This window comes from Pelobates fuscus, chromosome 8 (assembly GCF_036172605.1).
Source record: "Pelobates fuscus isolate aPelFus1 chromosome 8, aPelFus1.pri, whole genome shotgun sequence".
Lineage (NCBI taxonomy): Eukaryota > Metazoa > Chordata > Amphibia > Anura > Pelobatidae > Pelobates > Pelobates fuscus.
In genome coordinates this window covers 75,283,651-75,301,761 of record NC_086324.1, presented here as the reverse complement: position 1 = coordinate 75,301,761, position 18,111 = coordinate 75,283,651, and the positions used below count along the sequence as shown (strand labels likewise).

General features: G+C 39.2%; 1 protein-coding gene across 1 annotated transcript; it reads right to left on the bottom strand.

Moving 5' to 3' along the window:
• Positions 1–6,481: 6,481 nt before the first annotated feature.
• On the bottom strand, positions 6,482–17,400 carry LOC134570777 (putative methyltransferase DDB_G0268948). Its single transcript, XM_063428746.1, has 7 exons — positions 17,366–17,400; positions 12,624–12,734; positions 11,236–11,396; positions 10,900–11,113; positions 10,263–10,363; positions 9,020–9,157; positions 6,482–6,842 (listed from the first exon to the last, which is right to left on the bottom strand). The coding sequence occupies exons 2-7, from the start codon at positions 12,732–12,734 to the stop codon at positions 6,752–6,754; spliced, it is 816 nt and encodes a 271-aa protein (XP_063284816.1). The 5' UTR covers positions 17,366–17,400; the 3' UTR covers positions 6,482–6,751.
• Between the last annotated feature and the right edge of the window lie 711 nt (positions 17,401–18,111).

Genomic DNA, 18,111 nt, shown 5'->3' with positions numbered 1-18,111 from the left:
GGCCCTAAGTGTGTGGGCCACCCAATGGGCCCCACACGTGGGGCCCGGGCGGCCGGGCCCCCTAGGGCCGCCGGGCCCGTGACAACCATTATGGTTGTCACCCCCTGATGGCGGCCCTGCCCTCAGGGTTCTGTTTTGGGACCACTTCTATTTAACATATTTATAAATGATCTTGAAATAGGCATTGAAAGCCATGTATCAGTGTTTGCAGATGACACAAAACTTTGTAAAGTAATAGAATGTGAGCAGGATATTGCTTTGCTGCAGAGGGATTTGGATAGATTGGGGGACTGGGCACTAAAATGGCAGATTAAATTTAACGTAGAGAAATGCAAAGTTATGCACTTCGGGGTTAAGAATACACAAGCAACTTACACACTAAATGGTAGTGAGTTAGGGATAACCACACACGAGAAGGATTTGGGAATTGTTATAGACAACAAATTAGGCAGCAATATGCAATGTCAATCTGCAGTTGCTAAGGCCAGTAAGGTATTGGCATGTATAAATAGGGGCATAAATTCTCGAGATGAAAATATAAATCGCCTCTTTATAAATCGCTGGTAAGACCACACCTTGAATATGCTGTGCAATTTTGGGCGCCTTTCTAAAGAAAGATATCATGGCGCTAGAAAAAGTCCAGAGACGAGCTACAAAATTAATAAAAGGAATGGAGCATTTTAGTTATGAAGAAAGGTTAAAAAAATTAAATCTGTTTAGTTTGGAAAAACAACACCTGAGAGGGGATATGATAACTTTATACAAATATATTCGGGGCCAGTGCAAACCTTCATCTGGAAATCTATTCATAAACAGTGCTATACATAGGACACGTGGTCACACATTTAGGCTGGAAGAAAGGAGATTTCATCTAAGGCAAAGAAAAGGTTTTTTTTACAGTAAGAGCAATAAGGATATGGAATTCTCTGCCTGAAGAGGTGGTTTGTCAGAGTCACTACATATGTTTAAACTGCAATTGGATAAATACTTTAAAAAAGTAACATACAGGGATATAATTTCTAATTAGTGGGGTAATAGCTGCTTGATCCAAGGAGACATCTGACTGCTATTTGGGGGTCAAGAAGGAATTTCTTCCTAGTTTGTGGCAAAATTAGAAGCGCTTCAAACTAGTTGTTTTGCCTTCTTTTGGATCAAAAGCAACAACATATGTGAGGAAGGCTGAACTTGATGGACGCAAGTCTCTTTTCAGCTATGTAACTATGTAATAATAATCTGACCCAGAATGCAAGCATCTATCTACAAGAGCTTCATTAAACACCAGTGATCAATTTATACCTTCTTATGAAAACTAAGATACTACACCACAGCTCTGTTTTCCCCTACACCCACTACAGCCCCTTCGACCACCCATGCACCCACATCACCCCCATTGGCCCCCTGCACCCACTAAAGCCCATATGCCTCACTTTAGCACCTATTACAGACCCTATCTCTTCACCTATTACAGACCATATCTCTTCCTGCACCACTACAGCTCTATCTCTTCCTGCACCCACTACAGCCCCTTTCCCCCTACACACACTGTAGTCCCTACCTCCCACACACACTGCAGCCCCTACCCCCACACACCCTGCAGCACCCACCCCACATACACTGCAGCCCATACCCCCACATCCATACTGCCGCCCCTACCCTCCCATACACTACAGCCCCTATGCTCCTTTTACACACTGTAACTTCTATATTCCCCACACACACAGTTGAGTCCTACTTTCCATACATACAAACATACATACTACAGCCACAGTATCCACCAGACATCTATTACAACCTCTATCCACATACACACTGCAAAACAAACAGTCCTCTCCACTCACATACTACACGGCAAACTACACATTTCAAACAGTCAAATCCAAACTCATACTGCAAACTCACTGTATGCACTCAATCCCACAAGCAACATCCCCACACATGCAATTCCACATGCAGTCTCCCTAAACACACACACACATCACAATCAGCCTTCCCACACATGCAATACTGCATACAGCCTTCTTAAACACACACAATTATTACAATTACTTATGTAGCAACAAAGAGACAAGGCAAACTTCTAATTCTAACACAACACATTTGGCATACAGGAACACAATATTACAAGCAACATTCCACACATGCAACCCCACAAGTGGCCTCCAAACACGTGTTTGGAGGCTAGTTGTAGGGTTGCACATGTGTTGGATGCCATTTGTGATGTCACTAACAAACACAGAGGAAGCATATCATTACATTTGCTTTATTTTGTTATTTTAATAGAGGGTGAAAAATGCTGGCACAGTGTTCTATTAAAACACAGTTTTTGGTTGGATTAAACACTTAAAAGACAATCTGTCCCTGATCTTGGGCCCTTGTGGATGTGGAATTCACAATTGTTTGGCCCTCATACAGCTATTCTGGGTGCTGGGCAGCACACTCATACCTGTATGAGAGCCACACAAAGAAGGGAAGAAGAGTACTAGTACCCAAAGACCCTTACACTGGGTGGGGTTCCTCTGCACTTATTATTAGGAAGAATGAGAGAGGTAATTTGTTGCCAACAGTGGGACTGATAATGATAAGCTGTGAATGCTTAAGGTAGATAGTGACTTCAGAAGATGCTAACAATATTAAAAGTGAAAATGTCTTCTCTCTCTCTCTCTTGCACTCAGGCTATTAGTAAAAGTGGCCGGGTGCTTAAAGTCTGGGGGAGAAACGATATATCCAGTAAAGGAGTATGACTGGTACTCAAGGACTTGTGAAGATAAAATTAAGATTCTTTATTGAAGGATAATTAAAATAGGATGGACTGATGTTTCAGTCCCCTTCTGGGTCTTTTATCAGCATCAGGTATATAAATATATATACACATCTCTTTGACACCTTTAACTCTCTTCTTCGACCCTGCTGTGACCACTCCCCAAACTAACCTTGTAGCCGATAGCTTTGCATGTTACTTTACCGACAAGATTGAACAGTTAAGGAAAGAATTCTCCCCACCATGCCGTTCTCTTTCTCAACAACACGTAGATCATGCCTTTCCTACCCTTCAGACTTTCTCCCCGGCTACTGAACAAGAGGAGGCTGCGCTTCTCCTTTCCTCTCGCCCCAACACTTGCACGCTCGATCCTGTCCCATCTCACCTTATCAGATCTCTCTCCCCTTGTCTTGTGCCTCCCATATCCCTGCTCCCTTTTTCCCTCAAAGCTTCTGGAAAGACTTGCCTTTACCCATGTATCTCACTTCCTCAATTCCAACTCTCTCGTTGGCCCTCTTCAGTCTGGCTTCCACCCTCTCCACTCTACTGAGACTGTTCTTATCAAAGTTACTAATGACCTAATCGCAGCTAAATCTAAAGGCCACTACTCCATACTAATTCTTCTTGACCTCTCTGTTGTCTTTAACACCATTGGTCATGCTCTCCTTCTTCCAACTTTTTAATCACTTGGTCTCTGTAAATCTGTCCTCTCGTGGTTTTCCTCTTATCTCTCCCAATGCTCATTCAGTGTCTCCTTTTCCAAGGATACCTCCTCCCCTCGTCCTGTCTCGGTTGGAGTCCCTAAGGCTCTGTCCTTGGTCCCCTTCTATTTTCTCTTTATACTGCCTTTCTTGGCAAACCTATTGCCTCTTTTGGATTCCACTACCACCCGTACGCTGATGACACCCAGATATACCTCTCCTCCCCGGACCTCTCCCCTGCTGTCCTGCATCGTGTCACTGCTTTCCTTTCTTCCATCTCTGACTGGATGTCCTTCCGCATTCAGAAACTCAATCTCTCTAAAACTGATCTCCTTGTCTTTCCTCCTCCTAATACCGATCCTCCTCTTTCACTCTCCATTCAAGTTAGTGGTATCCACATAAGTCCATCCTTGCAAGCGCACTGTCTTGACATCATACTTGACTCTGGCCTCACTGTTGAGCCTCACATTCACTTTGTTGCCAAATCCTGTAGATTCCATCTTAAAAACATAGCTCGCATCCGCTCCTTTTGGCCAAGCTGATGGAAATCTAGGCACCAGGCTTCATCAATACCTCTCATCCACCCCCAGCACTAACCATGTGAGCAGGGCTAGATCTGGTGCACTATTAAAGGGCTGAAGGACCCAACCCGGTTGCCTTTCAACACAACCCCCAAACCAGATCCCACACTTGACATACTGTTTTAAATGTGCTGTGTCATGTGTTTGATTTGGTTGGGTGATGTGGCTGTTTTAAGAGTCATCCAGAGGGGCACGGGTGGCATTTGCCCAATGGCTCATTCTACCACCTCTGTACACACATAGTTTGCTCTGACACGGACCGTGCTGAGTAATCTGAACTGCAAAGCAACCTGCATTAGGAGAGGATAACTAGTCATACATATAATAAACATATCACTACCTGTATGCATTCTACTGTCTGCAGACGGGTTGTTAATTAATAGCAGCTTACTCAGTGATGGGGCTGAGGTGTGTGTGTATACAGGGAGTGCAGAATTATTAGGCAAATGAGTATTTTGACCACATCATCCTCTTTATGCATGTTGTCTTACTCCAAGCTGTATAGGCTCGAAAGCCTACTACCAATTAAGCATATTAGGTGATGTGCATCTCTGTAATGAGAAGGGGTGTGGTCTAATGACATCAACACCCTATATCAGGTGTGCATAATTAGGCAACTTCCTTTCCTTTGGCAAAATGGGTCAAAAGAAGGACTTGAGAGGCTCAGAAAAGTCAAAAATAGTGAGATATCTTGCAGAGGGATGCAGCACTCTTAAAATTGCAAAGCTTCTGAAGCGTGATCATCGAACAATCAAGCGTTTCATTCAAAATAGTCAACAGGGTCGCAAGAAACGTGTGGAGAAACCAAGGTGCAAAATAACTGCCCATAAACTGAGAAAAGTCAAGCGTGCAGCTGCCAAGATGCCACTTGCCACCAGTTTGGCCATATTTCAGAGCTGCAACATCACTGGAGTGCCCAAAAGCACAAGGTGTGCAATACTCAGAGACATGGCCAAGGTAAGAAAGGCTGAAAGATGACCACCACTGAACAAGACACACAAGCTGAAACGTCAAGACTGGGCCAAGAAATATCTCAAGACTGATTTTTCTAAGGTTTTATGGACTGATGAAATGAGAGTGAGTCTTGATGGGCCAGATGGATGGGCCCGTGGCTGGATTGGTAAAGGGCAGAGAGCTCCAGTCCGACTCAGACGCCAGCAAGGTGGAGGTGGAGTACTGGTTTGGGCTGGTATCATCAAAGATGAGCTTGTGGGGCCTTTTCGGGTTGAGGATGGAGTCAAGCTCAACTCCCAGTCCTACTGCCAGTTTCTGGAAGACACCTTCTTCAAGCAGTGGTACAGGAAGAAGTCTGCATCCTTCAAGAAAAGCATGATTTTCATGCAGGACAAAGCTCCATCACACACGTCCAAGTACTCCACAGCGTGGCTGGCAAGAAAGGGTATAAAAGAAGAAAATCTAATGACATGGCCTCCTTGTTCACCTGATCTGAACCCCATTGAGAACCTGTGGTCCATCATCAAATGTGAGATTTACAAGGAGGAAAACAGTACACCTCTCTGAACAGTGTCTGGGAGGCTGTGGTTGCTGCTGCACGCAATGTTGATGGTGAACAGATCAAAACACTGACAGAATCCATGGATGGCAGGCTTTTGAGTGTCCTTGCAAAGAAAGGTGGCTATATTGGTCACTGATTTGTTTTTGTTATGTTTTTGAATGTCAGAAATGTATATTTGTGAATGTTGAGATGTTATATTGGTTTCACTGGTAAAAAATAATTGAAATGGGTATATATTTGTTTTTTGTTAAGTTGCCTAATAATTATGCACAGTAATAGTCACCTGCACACACAGATATCCCCCTAAAATAGCTATAACTAAAAACAAACTAAAAACTACTTCCAAAAATATTCAGCTTTGATATTAATGAGTTTTTTGGGTTCATTGAGAACATGGTTGTTGTTCAATAATAAAATTAATCCTCAAAAATACAACTTGCCTAATAATTCTGCACTCCCTGTACATTTTATAATTAAGTATTTCAGGCATAAGTTGGCATGGCTAAGGATGCAGGTTTGTGTAGCATTTTGTACATGCAAAAGCCACAGGGTAATTTGTCTTGGTGTACAGTGATAGGATAACAAGCAATGTACTCTGTATTTATAAGATCCCTTGAGGCCTCCCCGGGCAATTTTGACACAACTAGGCCTGAGATAATGCAACTGTGGGCCCTGAAAATTATGGGGACCAGGGCAGCTGTTATTTTATCCTTGAAATAAAGACATAACTCTTTATATCTACTTATCTAATAAGGGATAGCATTTCAAACAAAGGTCAATATTTTCTTTATTTAAAGATTACATGAACGTATTGTAATGTATTACATATATTTTATTGTAAGTTTTATGACATTAAACATACCTTTTATATATGCGGTAAACATGAGAGCTTTTACAAAAGCAACAGGGATGTTACCGATGGTTGGTGTCCATAAATAAATTTTTTGAATGTGGCAGTTGAGACAAAAAACAAATATATATGGAGAGTTGGAAATCTTCCTGCTTACGTGTCCTCATTCCTGGCTCTTCCATCGTGTGATGGAATATTATCATGTGGCAGAAAATAATGGTATTTATCTGCTAAATGTTCCTTGTTCTGCTGTTGAGCTTTAAATATGTTACACATTTTGAATACAAGAGGAAAGTGTTGACACATGCTACACTATCTCTTCCCCAGTCCATTATTTCTCCAGACTCATGATGATTTGCAGGCTAGGACACAATAGTGTTTGATATGGACCTTAATGAGGGCTGACTCATATCCATCTCCTAGAATGTCACGGAACCTGTAGAGGGAGATATGGGTCAGCATAATGAAAAACAAACATGCTTTCATACAAATCATTGCAAGCTACAAACACATGCATAGTGACAGTTATATAAAGGTTACATATAACATTTTATTGTGAATTGCCTTTCAATGAGCCAAAAACCCAGATTAGTCCCAGTCTGTCCTTGTCTGGTATATGCATACCTCCCCAGTGTCCCGGGGTTCAGGGATGTATTTACCACAAGGCAAACGAGGCATTTGCCTAGAGCGACACTTTCAGGGGGGCACCAAAAAACGCCACCCCAGGCTCCCAGACAAATGCCTTGTATGCCTCGTGTTCTGGGACTGTCCACCTTACTGTGATTGAGTATAGCTGTCAGTGTGTGTCTGTGAGCGAGTGAAAGTGTGTGTGTGTTTCAGTGAGAATGGGTGTGCCTGTGAGTGTGTGTCAGTGTGTGTATGTCATGTTATGTGTATCTGAGAGTGTGTGCATGTCAGTGAGTGGGTGTGTCAGAGTGTGTCAGTCAGTGAAAGTGTGTGTATGATAAACAGTGTGTGCCAGTGACTGTATGCGTGTACCAATGACTGTGTATCTGTCAGTGAGTGTATATCAGTGCATGTATCAATGAGGGCATGTGTCTGTCAGTTAAAAAAAGTGACCTTGACACGAATTGCGGGGACAAAATTTAGATTTTGGGGGTGTCCGAATTTAGTCGTGCCTAGGGCAGCACAAATCCAAAATACACCACTGCCGGGGTTGCTTTATCACTTGTGCAAAGAAACTTGCCGGTATTTTGGTTCTTGACTGCCCTTATGGGTGGGATCAATATGATCTGTAAATGGTATAGGTTCTCTTTGTAATGACACAAGTGAGCAAAAACATTTTTGAGACCTGAGTGGGGACTAACCGAAGGGCAAGCTACTGAGTTTATTAAAGCTTTTGCCCATTCTCAGTGTTCTCATATTCTCTGTTTTTGTTGCAAAACACTCTGTTGTATCCTAAATTCCACCTCTTTTAGAAGCCCCAAATTATTGTCAGATTATATACTAAAGTGAGAATTCTTAGAGAATTAGGAAATCTAAGTGAAAATAACTTTTATACTTTTTAAGTTAGTATTTTGATAGAGGACAGTTTGTGGTCACTATATTACCTATAGAAATGTTTGATTCAGAAATGTCTATTAGACTTGTGCATTCTCTGTTCAACCAAATTATATATCACCACCATGTGGGTTTACAAAGGCCAAACATGTTTAATTCTACCCATGGTGCAAAAAATGTTATAAAAATGATATATATTACACAAGATCCCGCACACTCACTCATTCACTAAACAGCAACTTCCAAGCTCACCGATTTTATTAGTTTTTTGGTTTTTTTTTTTTTAAACATTTGATCATGCATTGCATAAGTCTGCCTCAACGTCAATGTACCCCATCTTTGGCAGGTCCTACTCTAACAACCTAACATCTGCTCTTATGAGTTTAACCCACTTGCTTGGAGGGGAGAAATCTGCTCTGCAGTACAAGGCTAAATAGGGCTCTGGAATGAGGCACCTGTATATATATATATATATATATATATATATATATATATATATATATATTTATATATATATATATATATATATATATATATTTATATATATATATATATATATTTATATATATAGAGAGTAGATGAGTGAGTGCGCTGGATCTTGTGTATTGTATGAATTTTCCCAGCAGCACCCCATTTATGCATGTTCAGATGAGTACAACCCCCTGGTTTCATATATACACACACACACAATGTAGTTTTTTTTTTTTTTTTGGGGTGGGGGGCGGGGGAGTTAAACTGCTCCCCCCCTTTATTTTGTAATTTTTTTTTGTCTCTTGTACCAAAGCGTTGGGAAAATGTACCAATCAATGTACTGAAAATCATATAGATAGTATTTCTATTGTGTATATAGTTTGCACTACACTGATTGGCCCATTTTTTATCAGTAAATTTTTGAGCTTGAGGTCCTGAACTAAATGAAATATTTTGGGGTAAAAAAAAGTAGTTTTATTTTTGGCTAGAGTGAATTTTTCCCACTGTGCACAACTCTACTCTCTATACATCACAATTCTACTCTCTATACATCACAATTCTACTCTGTATACATCACAATTCTACTCTGTATACATCACAATTCTACTCTGTATACATCACCTCTGTTCAAGATGCATCAGGAATCTGATGGCTTCATTTTTATCATGTTTCAGGAATTCTTGATACATGTATATAGACTGAAAAAATCCTAATATTTCTTCAACAGACATTTCAAATACAACGGGGATGTCCGTAACCCTGTAAGATAAAACATGTATTTATAAGGACTGTCATGTACCATACAAAGTGGTTTCTGGGTATGGGTACATGGTTCTAGATACCTCATGGACCATTCATTTGGATTTTTGTAGTTTAAATCTTAAAGGGGACAGTCAAATATAGCAAGCGAATGGGAACTGCAAATACCTTGATACAAAATCATGAAAGTCATAAGATTTTAAAAGTGTACCAGTTATAAGCATCAATGACCCCTGCAAGCATAGGAGACCAATATGCATTCAAATTATGTTTTTATTAAGAAGTCAAAATATTTTTACAGTGAAACTACCCCATTTTTTAACTGTTATTTGCTCATGTGTAAAATTCATCAATATAATAAAAGCTGCATTATTCACAAGAATCGCAACATGTGATATGCCCATGTATAGGAACATATATATATGTATATATTTTTTTTTCTAAAATAGAAACTTATATACATTCTCATGGATGTCAGTACTTTATGTTAGTCCGTCTTCACTCCTACCCTGCAGATGTCAGCCAGCTGGAAAGACCTAATGCGCATGAGTGGCAATGACTGCGCTTGCATTAGGATTTCACTATAGAAAAGCATTATGCAATGCTTTCCTATAAGGATTACGGTGATGCTGGAAGTCCTCATGCATAGCGTGAAGACGTCCAGCATAATTTTGGTGCCGAAAAGTTGTCTAACCACCCAGAAGTACCTCTACTGACCTCTACCTCTACTGACAGCCACAAGAGGAGGAGTTAACATTAGCAGGTAATTCTTGCAGTTTATTCACAATTGCAAAATTACCTTTTCAGAGTTAAGACACTGGGTTAAGACACAATGAGCAGAAGTGGTCTGGTTGCCTACAGTGTCCCTTTATTGGATTAATGGAGCTGTTCATTCTAAAGTACTTAAATCAGGCGGGTTTTGGGTTGGGGTGCAATGGATGTAAATGTGCTATCATTTCCCTTTTGTCCTATGTAAAATGTGTGTTAATGTAAAATAATTAGGCAATGTCAGGGAGTGCTGAATGTTAACTACAAAACACATTTTTCTAGGCATTTTAAGGAAAACAAAATATTTACAGCAGCTTGAGATAACAGATGTACTTACCACTTCTTGTCTTTTAATGGTATAGCATTGAACACCTCTTCATACTGGTGATGCATAATATTGTTGTTTTCGTACTTGAATTCTGACATTTTGTCTAAACACTGCAAAGGAAATAGTTTAGTCAGCTGAGGATGATCTTAAACTACTTATTGTGAGAGAGGAAAAAAAACAAAGAAAAACAACCTACTATCACACACACAACAAGCACATGAAAATTCACACTGTTTTCAAAGGTCTGTTGAAACACCATAACCACTTTACAAGTCAGGCACAATTATATGCTTTAGTTCAGGTGTTTTTTTCCTAGGCATTTGAGGAATTACTGCTGAGACTGAACAAGGAACTGTCTTCAATGGAGACTGTCCTGAATTCTGGAGAATATTCTTTACCACAGTTTCCTATATTTGGTCAAAGTTTTGTTAGGCTCATTTGCCCTGCTCCAGGTTATCCCAAATATCCCATGTCTCCTCTATCAGTTTCTATGTGTATACATGTGGTCTGGCATAAAAGTAGTATTGACTGTGGGATCATGTAGGTGAAGTAGAGTAACACAGAAAGCTCTATAATTGCTAGAACAGAACCATGTACCCATCAAGTTGCAATGGAATATTTACTGAAAGCTATTTAGTTTTTTTACCTGCTTCATAACAACATTTAGCGCTGCATCATTATTGCCATCTTGCAATTTAAAAATTGGAACAAAAGCATGAACTGCCAGACAGCCGTTGGGCTTTAAAACTCGAACTGCTTCATGCACAAATTTTTCCACATTGAACCAATGAGCAGCAAGTCCTGCATTTACAAGGTCCACAGATGCATCATCTAGGGGTAGGTTCTCAGCAGCAGCCACCCTACAAGAGACATCACAATACGTACACAAAGTTATTTAGTGAATCTGGTGTATAGGGATAAAGTCTTCTCTCTGCTGTTCAGTGTAGGTGGTTATAATGATGAATGGATTTTAAGTACTTACTGGAAAGTTACATTTTCCAAGGAACAGAATTGTTTGGCTTCCTCAAGCTGAGATTCACTGATGTCTACACCGATAACCTTTTTGAACCTTTTTGCTAGAGGCATTGTATATCTCCCAGTACCGCAGCCAACATCGACTGCTGTATCATACGGTTTACTTTTCTGCAGAACAGGAAAAAGGCTTTATTTATAGATTTTAATGTTGTACACTACTTAAAATTATTTAGATGTTTGCACTTTTATTTCCTCCATTTATTTTTGTTATTATTAAAACTGTTAAACAATTTGTACTATGAGGGGTCTTTAACACAACTTTTACAGGTGATTGTAGATCATGGAGCCCTGAGTGATGTAAACCAGTTTTACGCTGAACCATTTTGTGCTTCCAGTTCTCTTAGTCTAATATTTCTATTAAAATGTTAGACATAAAACTAAACCCACTATAAAAAAATCACCAATGTTAAGCCTCGGATGCTGTTTTAAAGTACAGTATAAGATGCCAAGTAGAAAAAACTGAGATGTATAAAAAGTAAAATAAGATCACCAAACACTATTTTTCAGGAGACAAACATGAGATCAGTTATGTTGGATACAAACCAGGACTCTCAGGATTACAACATTGCTAGAAAATTAGCTTGTTGCCCTTTTCCAAATATGACTGGGGCTTGAAACCAGAACAGAACTGGATGAACCATTCCAATTTTAGCCTCTTCCTTACTCCACCAGTTTAGATCTTCATTCTGTGCAACATGGTCTTTCAGAGAACAGTTATATAGATAGTAATTGTAAAGGTAGAGAAAATGCAACGTCATACATTTCCTATCCCAGAGGCCCTGTGTCTGACATATCTATACGCAAGTGTCATTTCTCCCTATCTCTCTCATAATTAGTAACTGAAGTCTGGAGATGGTGACACTGTGGTAAATGAGATGGTACTATTTCTTTCCACCTCTCCATCCCAGTGTTCCCAATTATTAATATTATTATTACCGTATTATTAGCATTTATATAGTGCCAACTTATTACACAGTTCTTTACAACATTATAGAAATGGGGAAATGTAATAATAAGTGAAGTGACGATTACAAAATATTACAGGAATACTGGGTTGATGAACACCTGCACCCACTCCAGAGAGTAAAATTATGTCATGAGAATATTTATTCAAGAAAATCAATTCTGTCTTCACTATATCATTATGCCACTACTCCTGTATTGTGCCAATACAATGAAAATAATAATAATTATTATTGTTAAATACAATACAAAACCAATTATTCAAAATTCTAGATTAAAACTGAAATGCGAAAATTCCATTACATTGTTAGCAAACATCTACTACACATTGTTACTTGTAAAATGGAATGTTCAGTGAGTGAGTAAAGTTACCTTCTCCTTCAAATATGAGAAAATCAGATTCATGACGTCACTGGACACAGGAACCATATACTGCTGGTACACGGATGAGAAGGCCTTGCTTTTAAATAAATGATCAGTCATCTGAATGGAATTTGGTAGAGAAAATGTTCAATTGTTTTTCCCTATTTAACTCCATAAACACTAAAATATAACCACATTTCCTATACATGATGTACAATCATGGGGCCTAAAATGTAAATGCCCAGATATTGTAAAACTACAATTTGTATGATGTTTTGATAGCCCCTAGAATGGCAACACCTCATGGAGGTTGTATTTTTAAAATTTCTGGGGATCTATGGTTTGGTCACTATTGATGTAAGCAGAGAAAGGATAGGGGGCACTCCCGAGACCTGAATTTTGTATGAAAGGTGCTGCCGCTGTGACCAAAGCTTCATGAATGAGAGAATAAATAGTTGCGGCGCACTCAGACTACAAAAAAATATAAGAAACAAAGAAGGCTACTAAAATGCCTAACTAAGTATGAATATGGGGATTTGGTTCCACCATATGGCCATATGTTGTTAAGCCCACCACTACTTTCAAAGTGCCCCATTATTGGTGGGTCCTACACTAAAATGTGGGGGGCAAATAAATAGACATAGTGTTAAAAATAAAAGTGTTAAATTAAATACTAGTAAGAGCATAGTGAGTATACAAACATAAGTGATGAAAGCAATTAAAAACAGTGTTAAAACTAAATAGTTAATGTGTTGGTGCTAAAAATGAGTATACTCACTAATGCAGATGACTGTGCTAGCTGGAAAAAATAATAAAAGTGACTTGACTATTGATAAACTCCTCCTATATATACACACATGTGGCATTTAGTAGCCTTCTTTGTTTCTTATATTTTTTTGTAGTCTGAGTGCGCCACAACTATTTATTCTCTCATTCATGAATTCATGAATTCCAAATATAATATAAACAGAGAAAGGATAGGGGGCACTCCCGAGACCTGAAATTTTTATGAAAGGTGCTGCCGCTGTGACCAAAACTTCATGAATGAGAGAATAAATAGTTGCGGCGCACTCAGACTACAAAAAAATATAAGAAACAAAGAAGGCTACTAAATGCCACAGGTGTGTATATATAGGAGGAGTTTATCAATAGTCAAGTCACTTTTATTATTTTTTCCAGCTAGCACAGTCAAAAAGGTGGATATAATATAAAAGTTATGTCTACGGAAAAGTAAAGGTAAAAATTAATGTTCACTTACCCTTAATTCTGGATATTCCTCTTGATGTCTTAAAATCTGTAAATAAATTAATTATATTTCTTTGATTTATAAATAAAAGGGCAAAAGGGAATTAATAGAGAACTGTGTTAATGCAAAACATATCAATGCTGAGCATTAAAAAAATAAATATATAAGGCAAAAGAATATAATTGATGCATTTTGCAGAACAGAAATATGTTATCCTAAAATGATAAATGGCGGTCTGAAAGGACCTATAAAGGGGGTAACCCAAAATACAAATACCAGAACAATTAAAGTCAGTTATGATCTAAGGCAGTGGTTCCCAACCCAGTCCTCAAGTACCAGTCCAGTATTTATGGATTAACCTGTTGTGTCTAAAGTGTTTGTTTTTCTTCTCCTAAATCACCTTAGACACAACTTGATAATCCCTAGATTCTAAACTGTTAGGGGGTACTTGAGGACTGGGTTGGGAACCACTGCCCTAAGGCATACGAGAAACAGAGGCATTTAACATGCACCAAAACCCTCCCCCCTCAACCCCCTCCCACATCCCAAAAAATGTTCTCTTTTAGGAGACAGAAAATCTCCAGGCCTTTAATTGTAAGACTAACCCCAGGGGGCCAATCGGGTGGCCCATACACTTAGGACCACCGAAAGAGTAATATCGCTTTTCTGCTTAAAATGGGCCCAGTTGGGTTGCGTGGCCCATTAAGAGTCTGACCGGGCCCCTTTGATAGCTCCTGCCAGGAGGAAGTGACAGACGATCACTTCCTCCCAGCTTCTTAGAGAGCTCCACACGGGTAGGTAAGAGGCACACATAGGCAGCATGAGGAACAGGAGCACTCCGATTGAGTGTGTGTGCGTATCTGTGTCACAGTGTGTGTATGTGTTAGTGTGTGTGCACTTGAGTCTGTGTGTGAGTGTGTTTGTGTTAGTGTGTATATCTATGTGTCTGTTTTAGTGTGTCAGTGTAAACATATGTGTATCTGTGTGTTAATGTGTATGTATATCTATGTAAGTATGTAGCTCAGTGTGTATGTGTGTGTCAGAGTGTGCATCTGTGTATATGTATACATGTACATGTGTGTGTGCATCCAGTGGCATACCTACCATGGTCGCAGGGGTGGCCACTGTGACCAGGCCCAGCACTCCTGGGGACCTGGCTGCAGCAGCAACCGTGGGCCACTGGTATAACTTAAGGGCATAACTTTGGGGCTGGCTGCAGTTGCTAGGTTAGCGTCAGGAGGGGAGACCTGTGTTGTGCTGCTCCCCTCCTGCCTGTGTGTAGTGTGGCTGAGCGGTCTGATAGGAAGTGCTCACTGAGAGAGCCCTTCCTGACAGACGGGTACCACGGCAAGAAACAGGTACAGGAGGGGAGGGCGGAGAGACAAATGTAGGGGGTTGGGGGAGAAAGGGAATGGGACACATGGAGGAGCTGATGGAAGGGAATGGGACACATGGAGGTGTTGGGGAGAGTCACATGGAGGGGCTAGGGTAATGGAATGGAACACATGGAATGACTGAGGGGGAAGTAATAGGACACATGGAGGGGCTTTGGGGGATGAGGGGATGGGACACATGGAGGGGGGGAATGGAACATATGGATAGGCTTTGGGGGGGAGTAAATGAGACACATGGAGGGGCTTTGGAGGGATGAGACACATGGAGGGGCTGTGGAGGGAATGATACATGGAGGTGCTTTGAAGGGAGGAAATGAGAAACATGAAGGGGTTGGGTGGGAATGAGACATGGAGGGACTGGGGCAATTTTCACCTCTAGTTACACCTCTGCGTGCATTTGCTTAATGTTGTGTATCTGTGTGTATCTGTGTGTCAGGGTGTGCATCTGCATGTGTGTATATGTCAGGGTGTGTGCATATGTCCGTGTGTATATGAATTTGCGTGTATGTATCAGTGTGTTTATATGTGTATATTCTGTGCAATAATGTGTATGTATATCTGTGTAAATATGCATGCATGTGGCGGTGTATGTGTGTATGTGCATATATCCAAGCAAATATATATCCAAGCAAATACAAACACAACATGCAAACACACTAATGCAATAAAACCCAAACATTACAAACACACCCCCTGTATTAAAACACTTAAATGATATACATACACATATACACCTATATATGCACACAAACACAATCCTGCAAATGGTAGATCCTAAGCTGGAATAGCATTGTGGGAATTGTAAGACAGATGGTGATCAACATTTTGTCCACTCTTGCACTGGGGGCCCCAAAAAACTTGCATCAGGGCTTTCTCTACATTAGTCCACTGTGAGGCATCATAAACTGCAATACCAACTGATCTCAACTGGCATTTAGATATTTTCATTTAATGCATTGTTTTGGTGCAAAAAGTAATTTGCCATGCATTAAATAACAGGGCATACCAGAATGTCCTACTGGCCAAAAGGGACCCGATCACATAGCCCCTCACACCATAAAACATCTGTATTCAAAACTACAACACTACAACAACAACAAAATAAGATATGACCTAACACACAGGGGAGATCAAGTCTTAAAACATTAATCTTTCATTAAGCAATATTTAATAAAACAAAACAACCTTTATTAAATAACATTAGATTGTTGATACGATCTGACATAAAAAACACAAAGTGATTCAAAAGGTGAAGAAAACAGTGATTAAAAATGGAGGGAACCGGAATCACAATTTTAAATAGTAAGCTAATAGATAAAAGGAGACCTTGATATAAAGTGTGAACTCCTACATCTCAATAGGTTTAGCAAATTAATTGGAGTTCATACAGGATGTTGAGATATGTTTAAAAAAAGATAGTAACTTGGTTATAAAGTATCAAATCTTGTTCGCAGGAGAGACTTTGTAACAACATTATGATTCTACTTGGATTGTTACAAACATTAGCTGATTCACGCCCATAGCCTTCGATTTATAATTAAACTCAAATATGCACATTATTCATAGTATGTATAATTAATATGAAAGATTCATCTTATATTTTCATTAAAGTTTCAGAAAATGTTAGCTTGCAATGATTCCCAAATGACTGTTCAATTTACACTTCCGCACAGTTACTGAGAGCCTAGCATAAAAAGAGGAAAACGCCACAATTATAGAACCTCAATCGTATACTAGAGAGCTGTTTCTAATAGTTTAGTTTTAAAAGGAGATCATCCAAAGGGGATGGGGTATTTAGAGTGAAGATGAGAAATTCTGAATTTAACATAATTTTAAATAAAAGGAATGTAAACATTAGATGACTCTTTACAAGAAGTGTTTAGGAAGGATGTGTAAGTCACATGCGGGGAGGTGTGACTATGGCTGTATAAACAAAATGATTTAACTCCTAAATGGCAGTGAATTGAGCAGTGAGACTGCAGGAGCATGATTTATACACCAAACCTGATTCATTAAGTTCAAGTTGTTTTGGTGACTAGAGCATCCCTATAAATTCGAGCCATCAAATAGTAACAGTATTGCACTAAACATAGCAAAAGATTCTGGCTTACCTGTGTGATCTTGGTGGAGGAGTAATTTCCACAAAGCAAGTCTGCTGCTTTATATGTGGCCGCTAACAGCATTCTTTATATTGACAAAGGCTGGAAAAACCAGTTACTATCTCAATTAAACAGTCAAACTGTCAATTACCATGTCAATTAAATTCACTTGTATTATGTAAGTCATGCTTTGTAGAGATATTTAGCATCTCCAATGAATGTTTTATAAAGACTGGAAAAGGAAAAAACACCAATAGAAATAGCTTTTTTACTACATAATTTCATTCTTTTCTAGACACTAAGGCAAAATGCTCTGAAAAGACATGTCATTTTTTTTTTTTTTTTTTTAGGCTTTGTAAGATCTGTTTAATTTTGTTTACATTTCTAATATCATCTAGTGGTTAACCCCTTAAGGGTGGAGTCAATTACAAAACGTAAACAAAAAAAGGAATTTGCCCTATATGTCTGTTCAACCATAATTCCCCTCTGTCATATTAAGTGCAACCACACTTATTATACAGTATATAATTTTCAGGAGTATTTATATATGAAACATAATTTAATATGTATAAAATGTTAAAAACTTTGAGAAATTAAGATTTTTATTTTTCAAGTTCTGCATGGCATTTTAACTGTGAATGTCATAAAACTGTTATCTTTTATTATAATGAAAAACACATATGTTTGTTCAGCGATGTCTCACAAGTACAACAACAATCTCCCCCTGAAGTTAAAATCCAATGATAGCTGATCCAAAA

Coding starts and splice junctions, on each gene's coding strand:
- LOC134570777 (XM_063428746.1), bottom strand. CDS start 12,734: ATGACTGATCATTTATTTAAAAGCAAGGCCTTCTCATCCGTGTACCAG. Junction 11,397..12,623: donor TCTCATATTTGAAGGAGAAG/GTAACTTTACTC, acceptor CCTGTTCTGCAG/AAAAGTAAACCGTATGATAC. Junction 9,158..10,262: donor CCATTAAAAGACAAGAAGTG/GTAAGTACATCT, acceptor TTTATCTTACAG/GGTTACGGACATCCCCGTTG.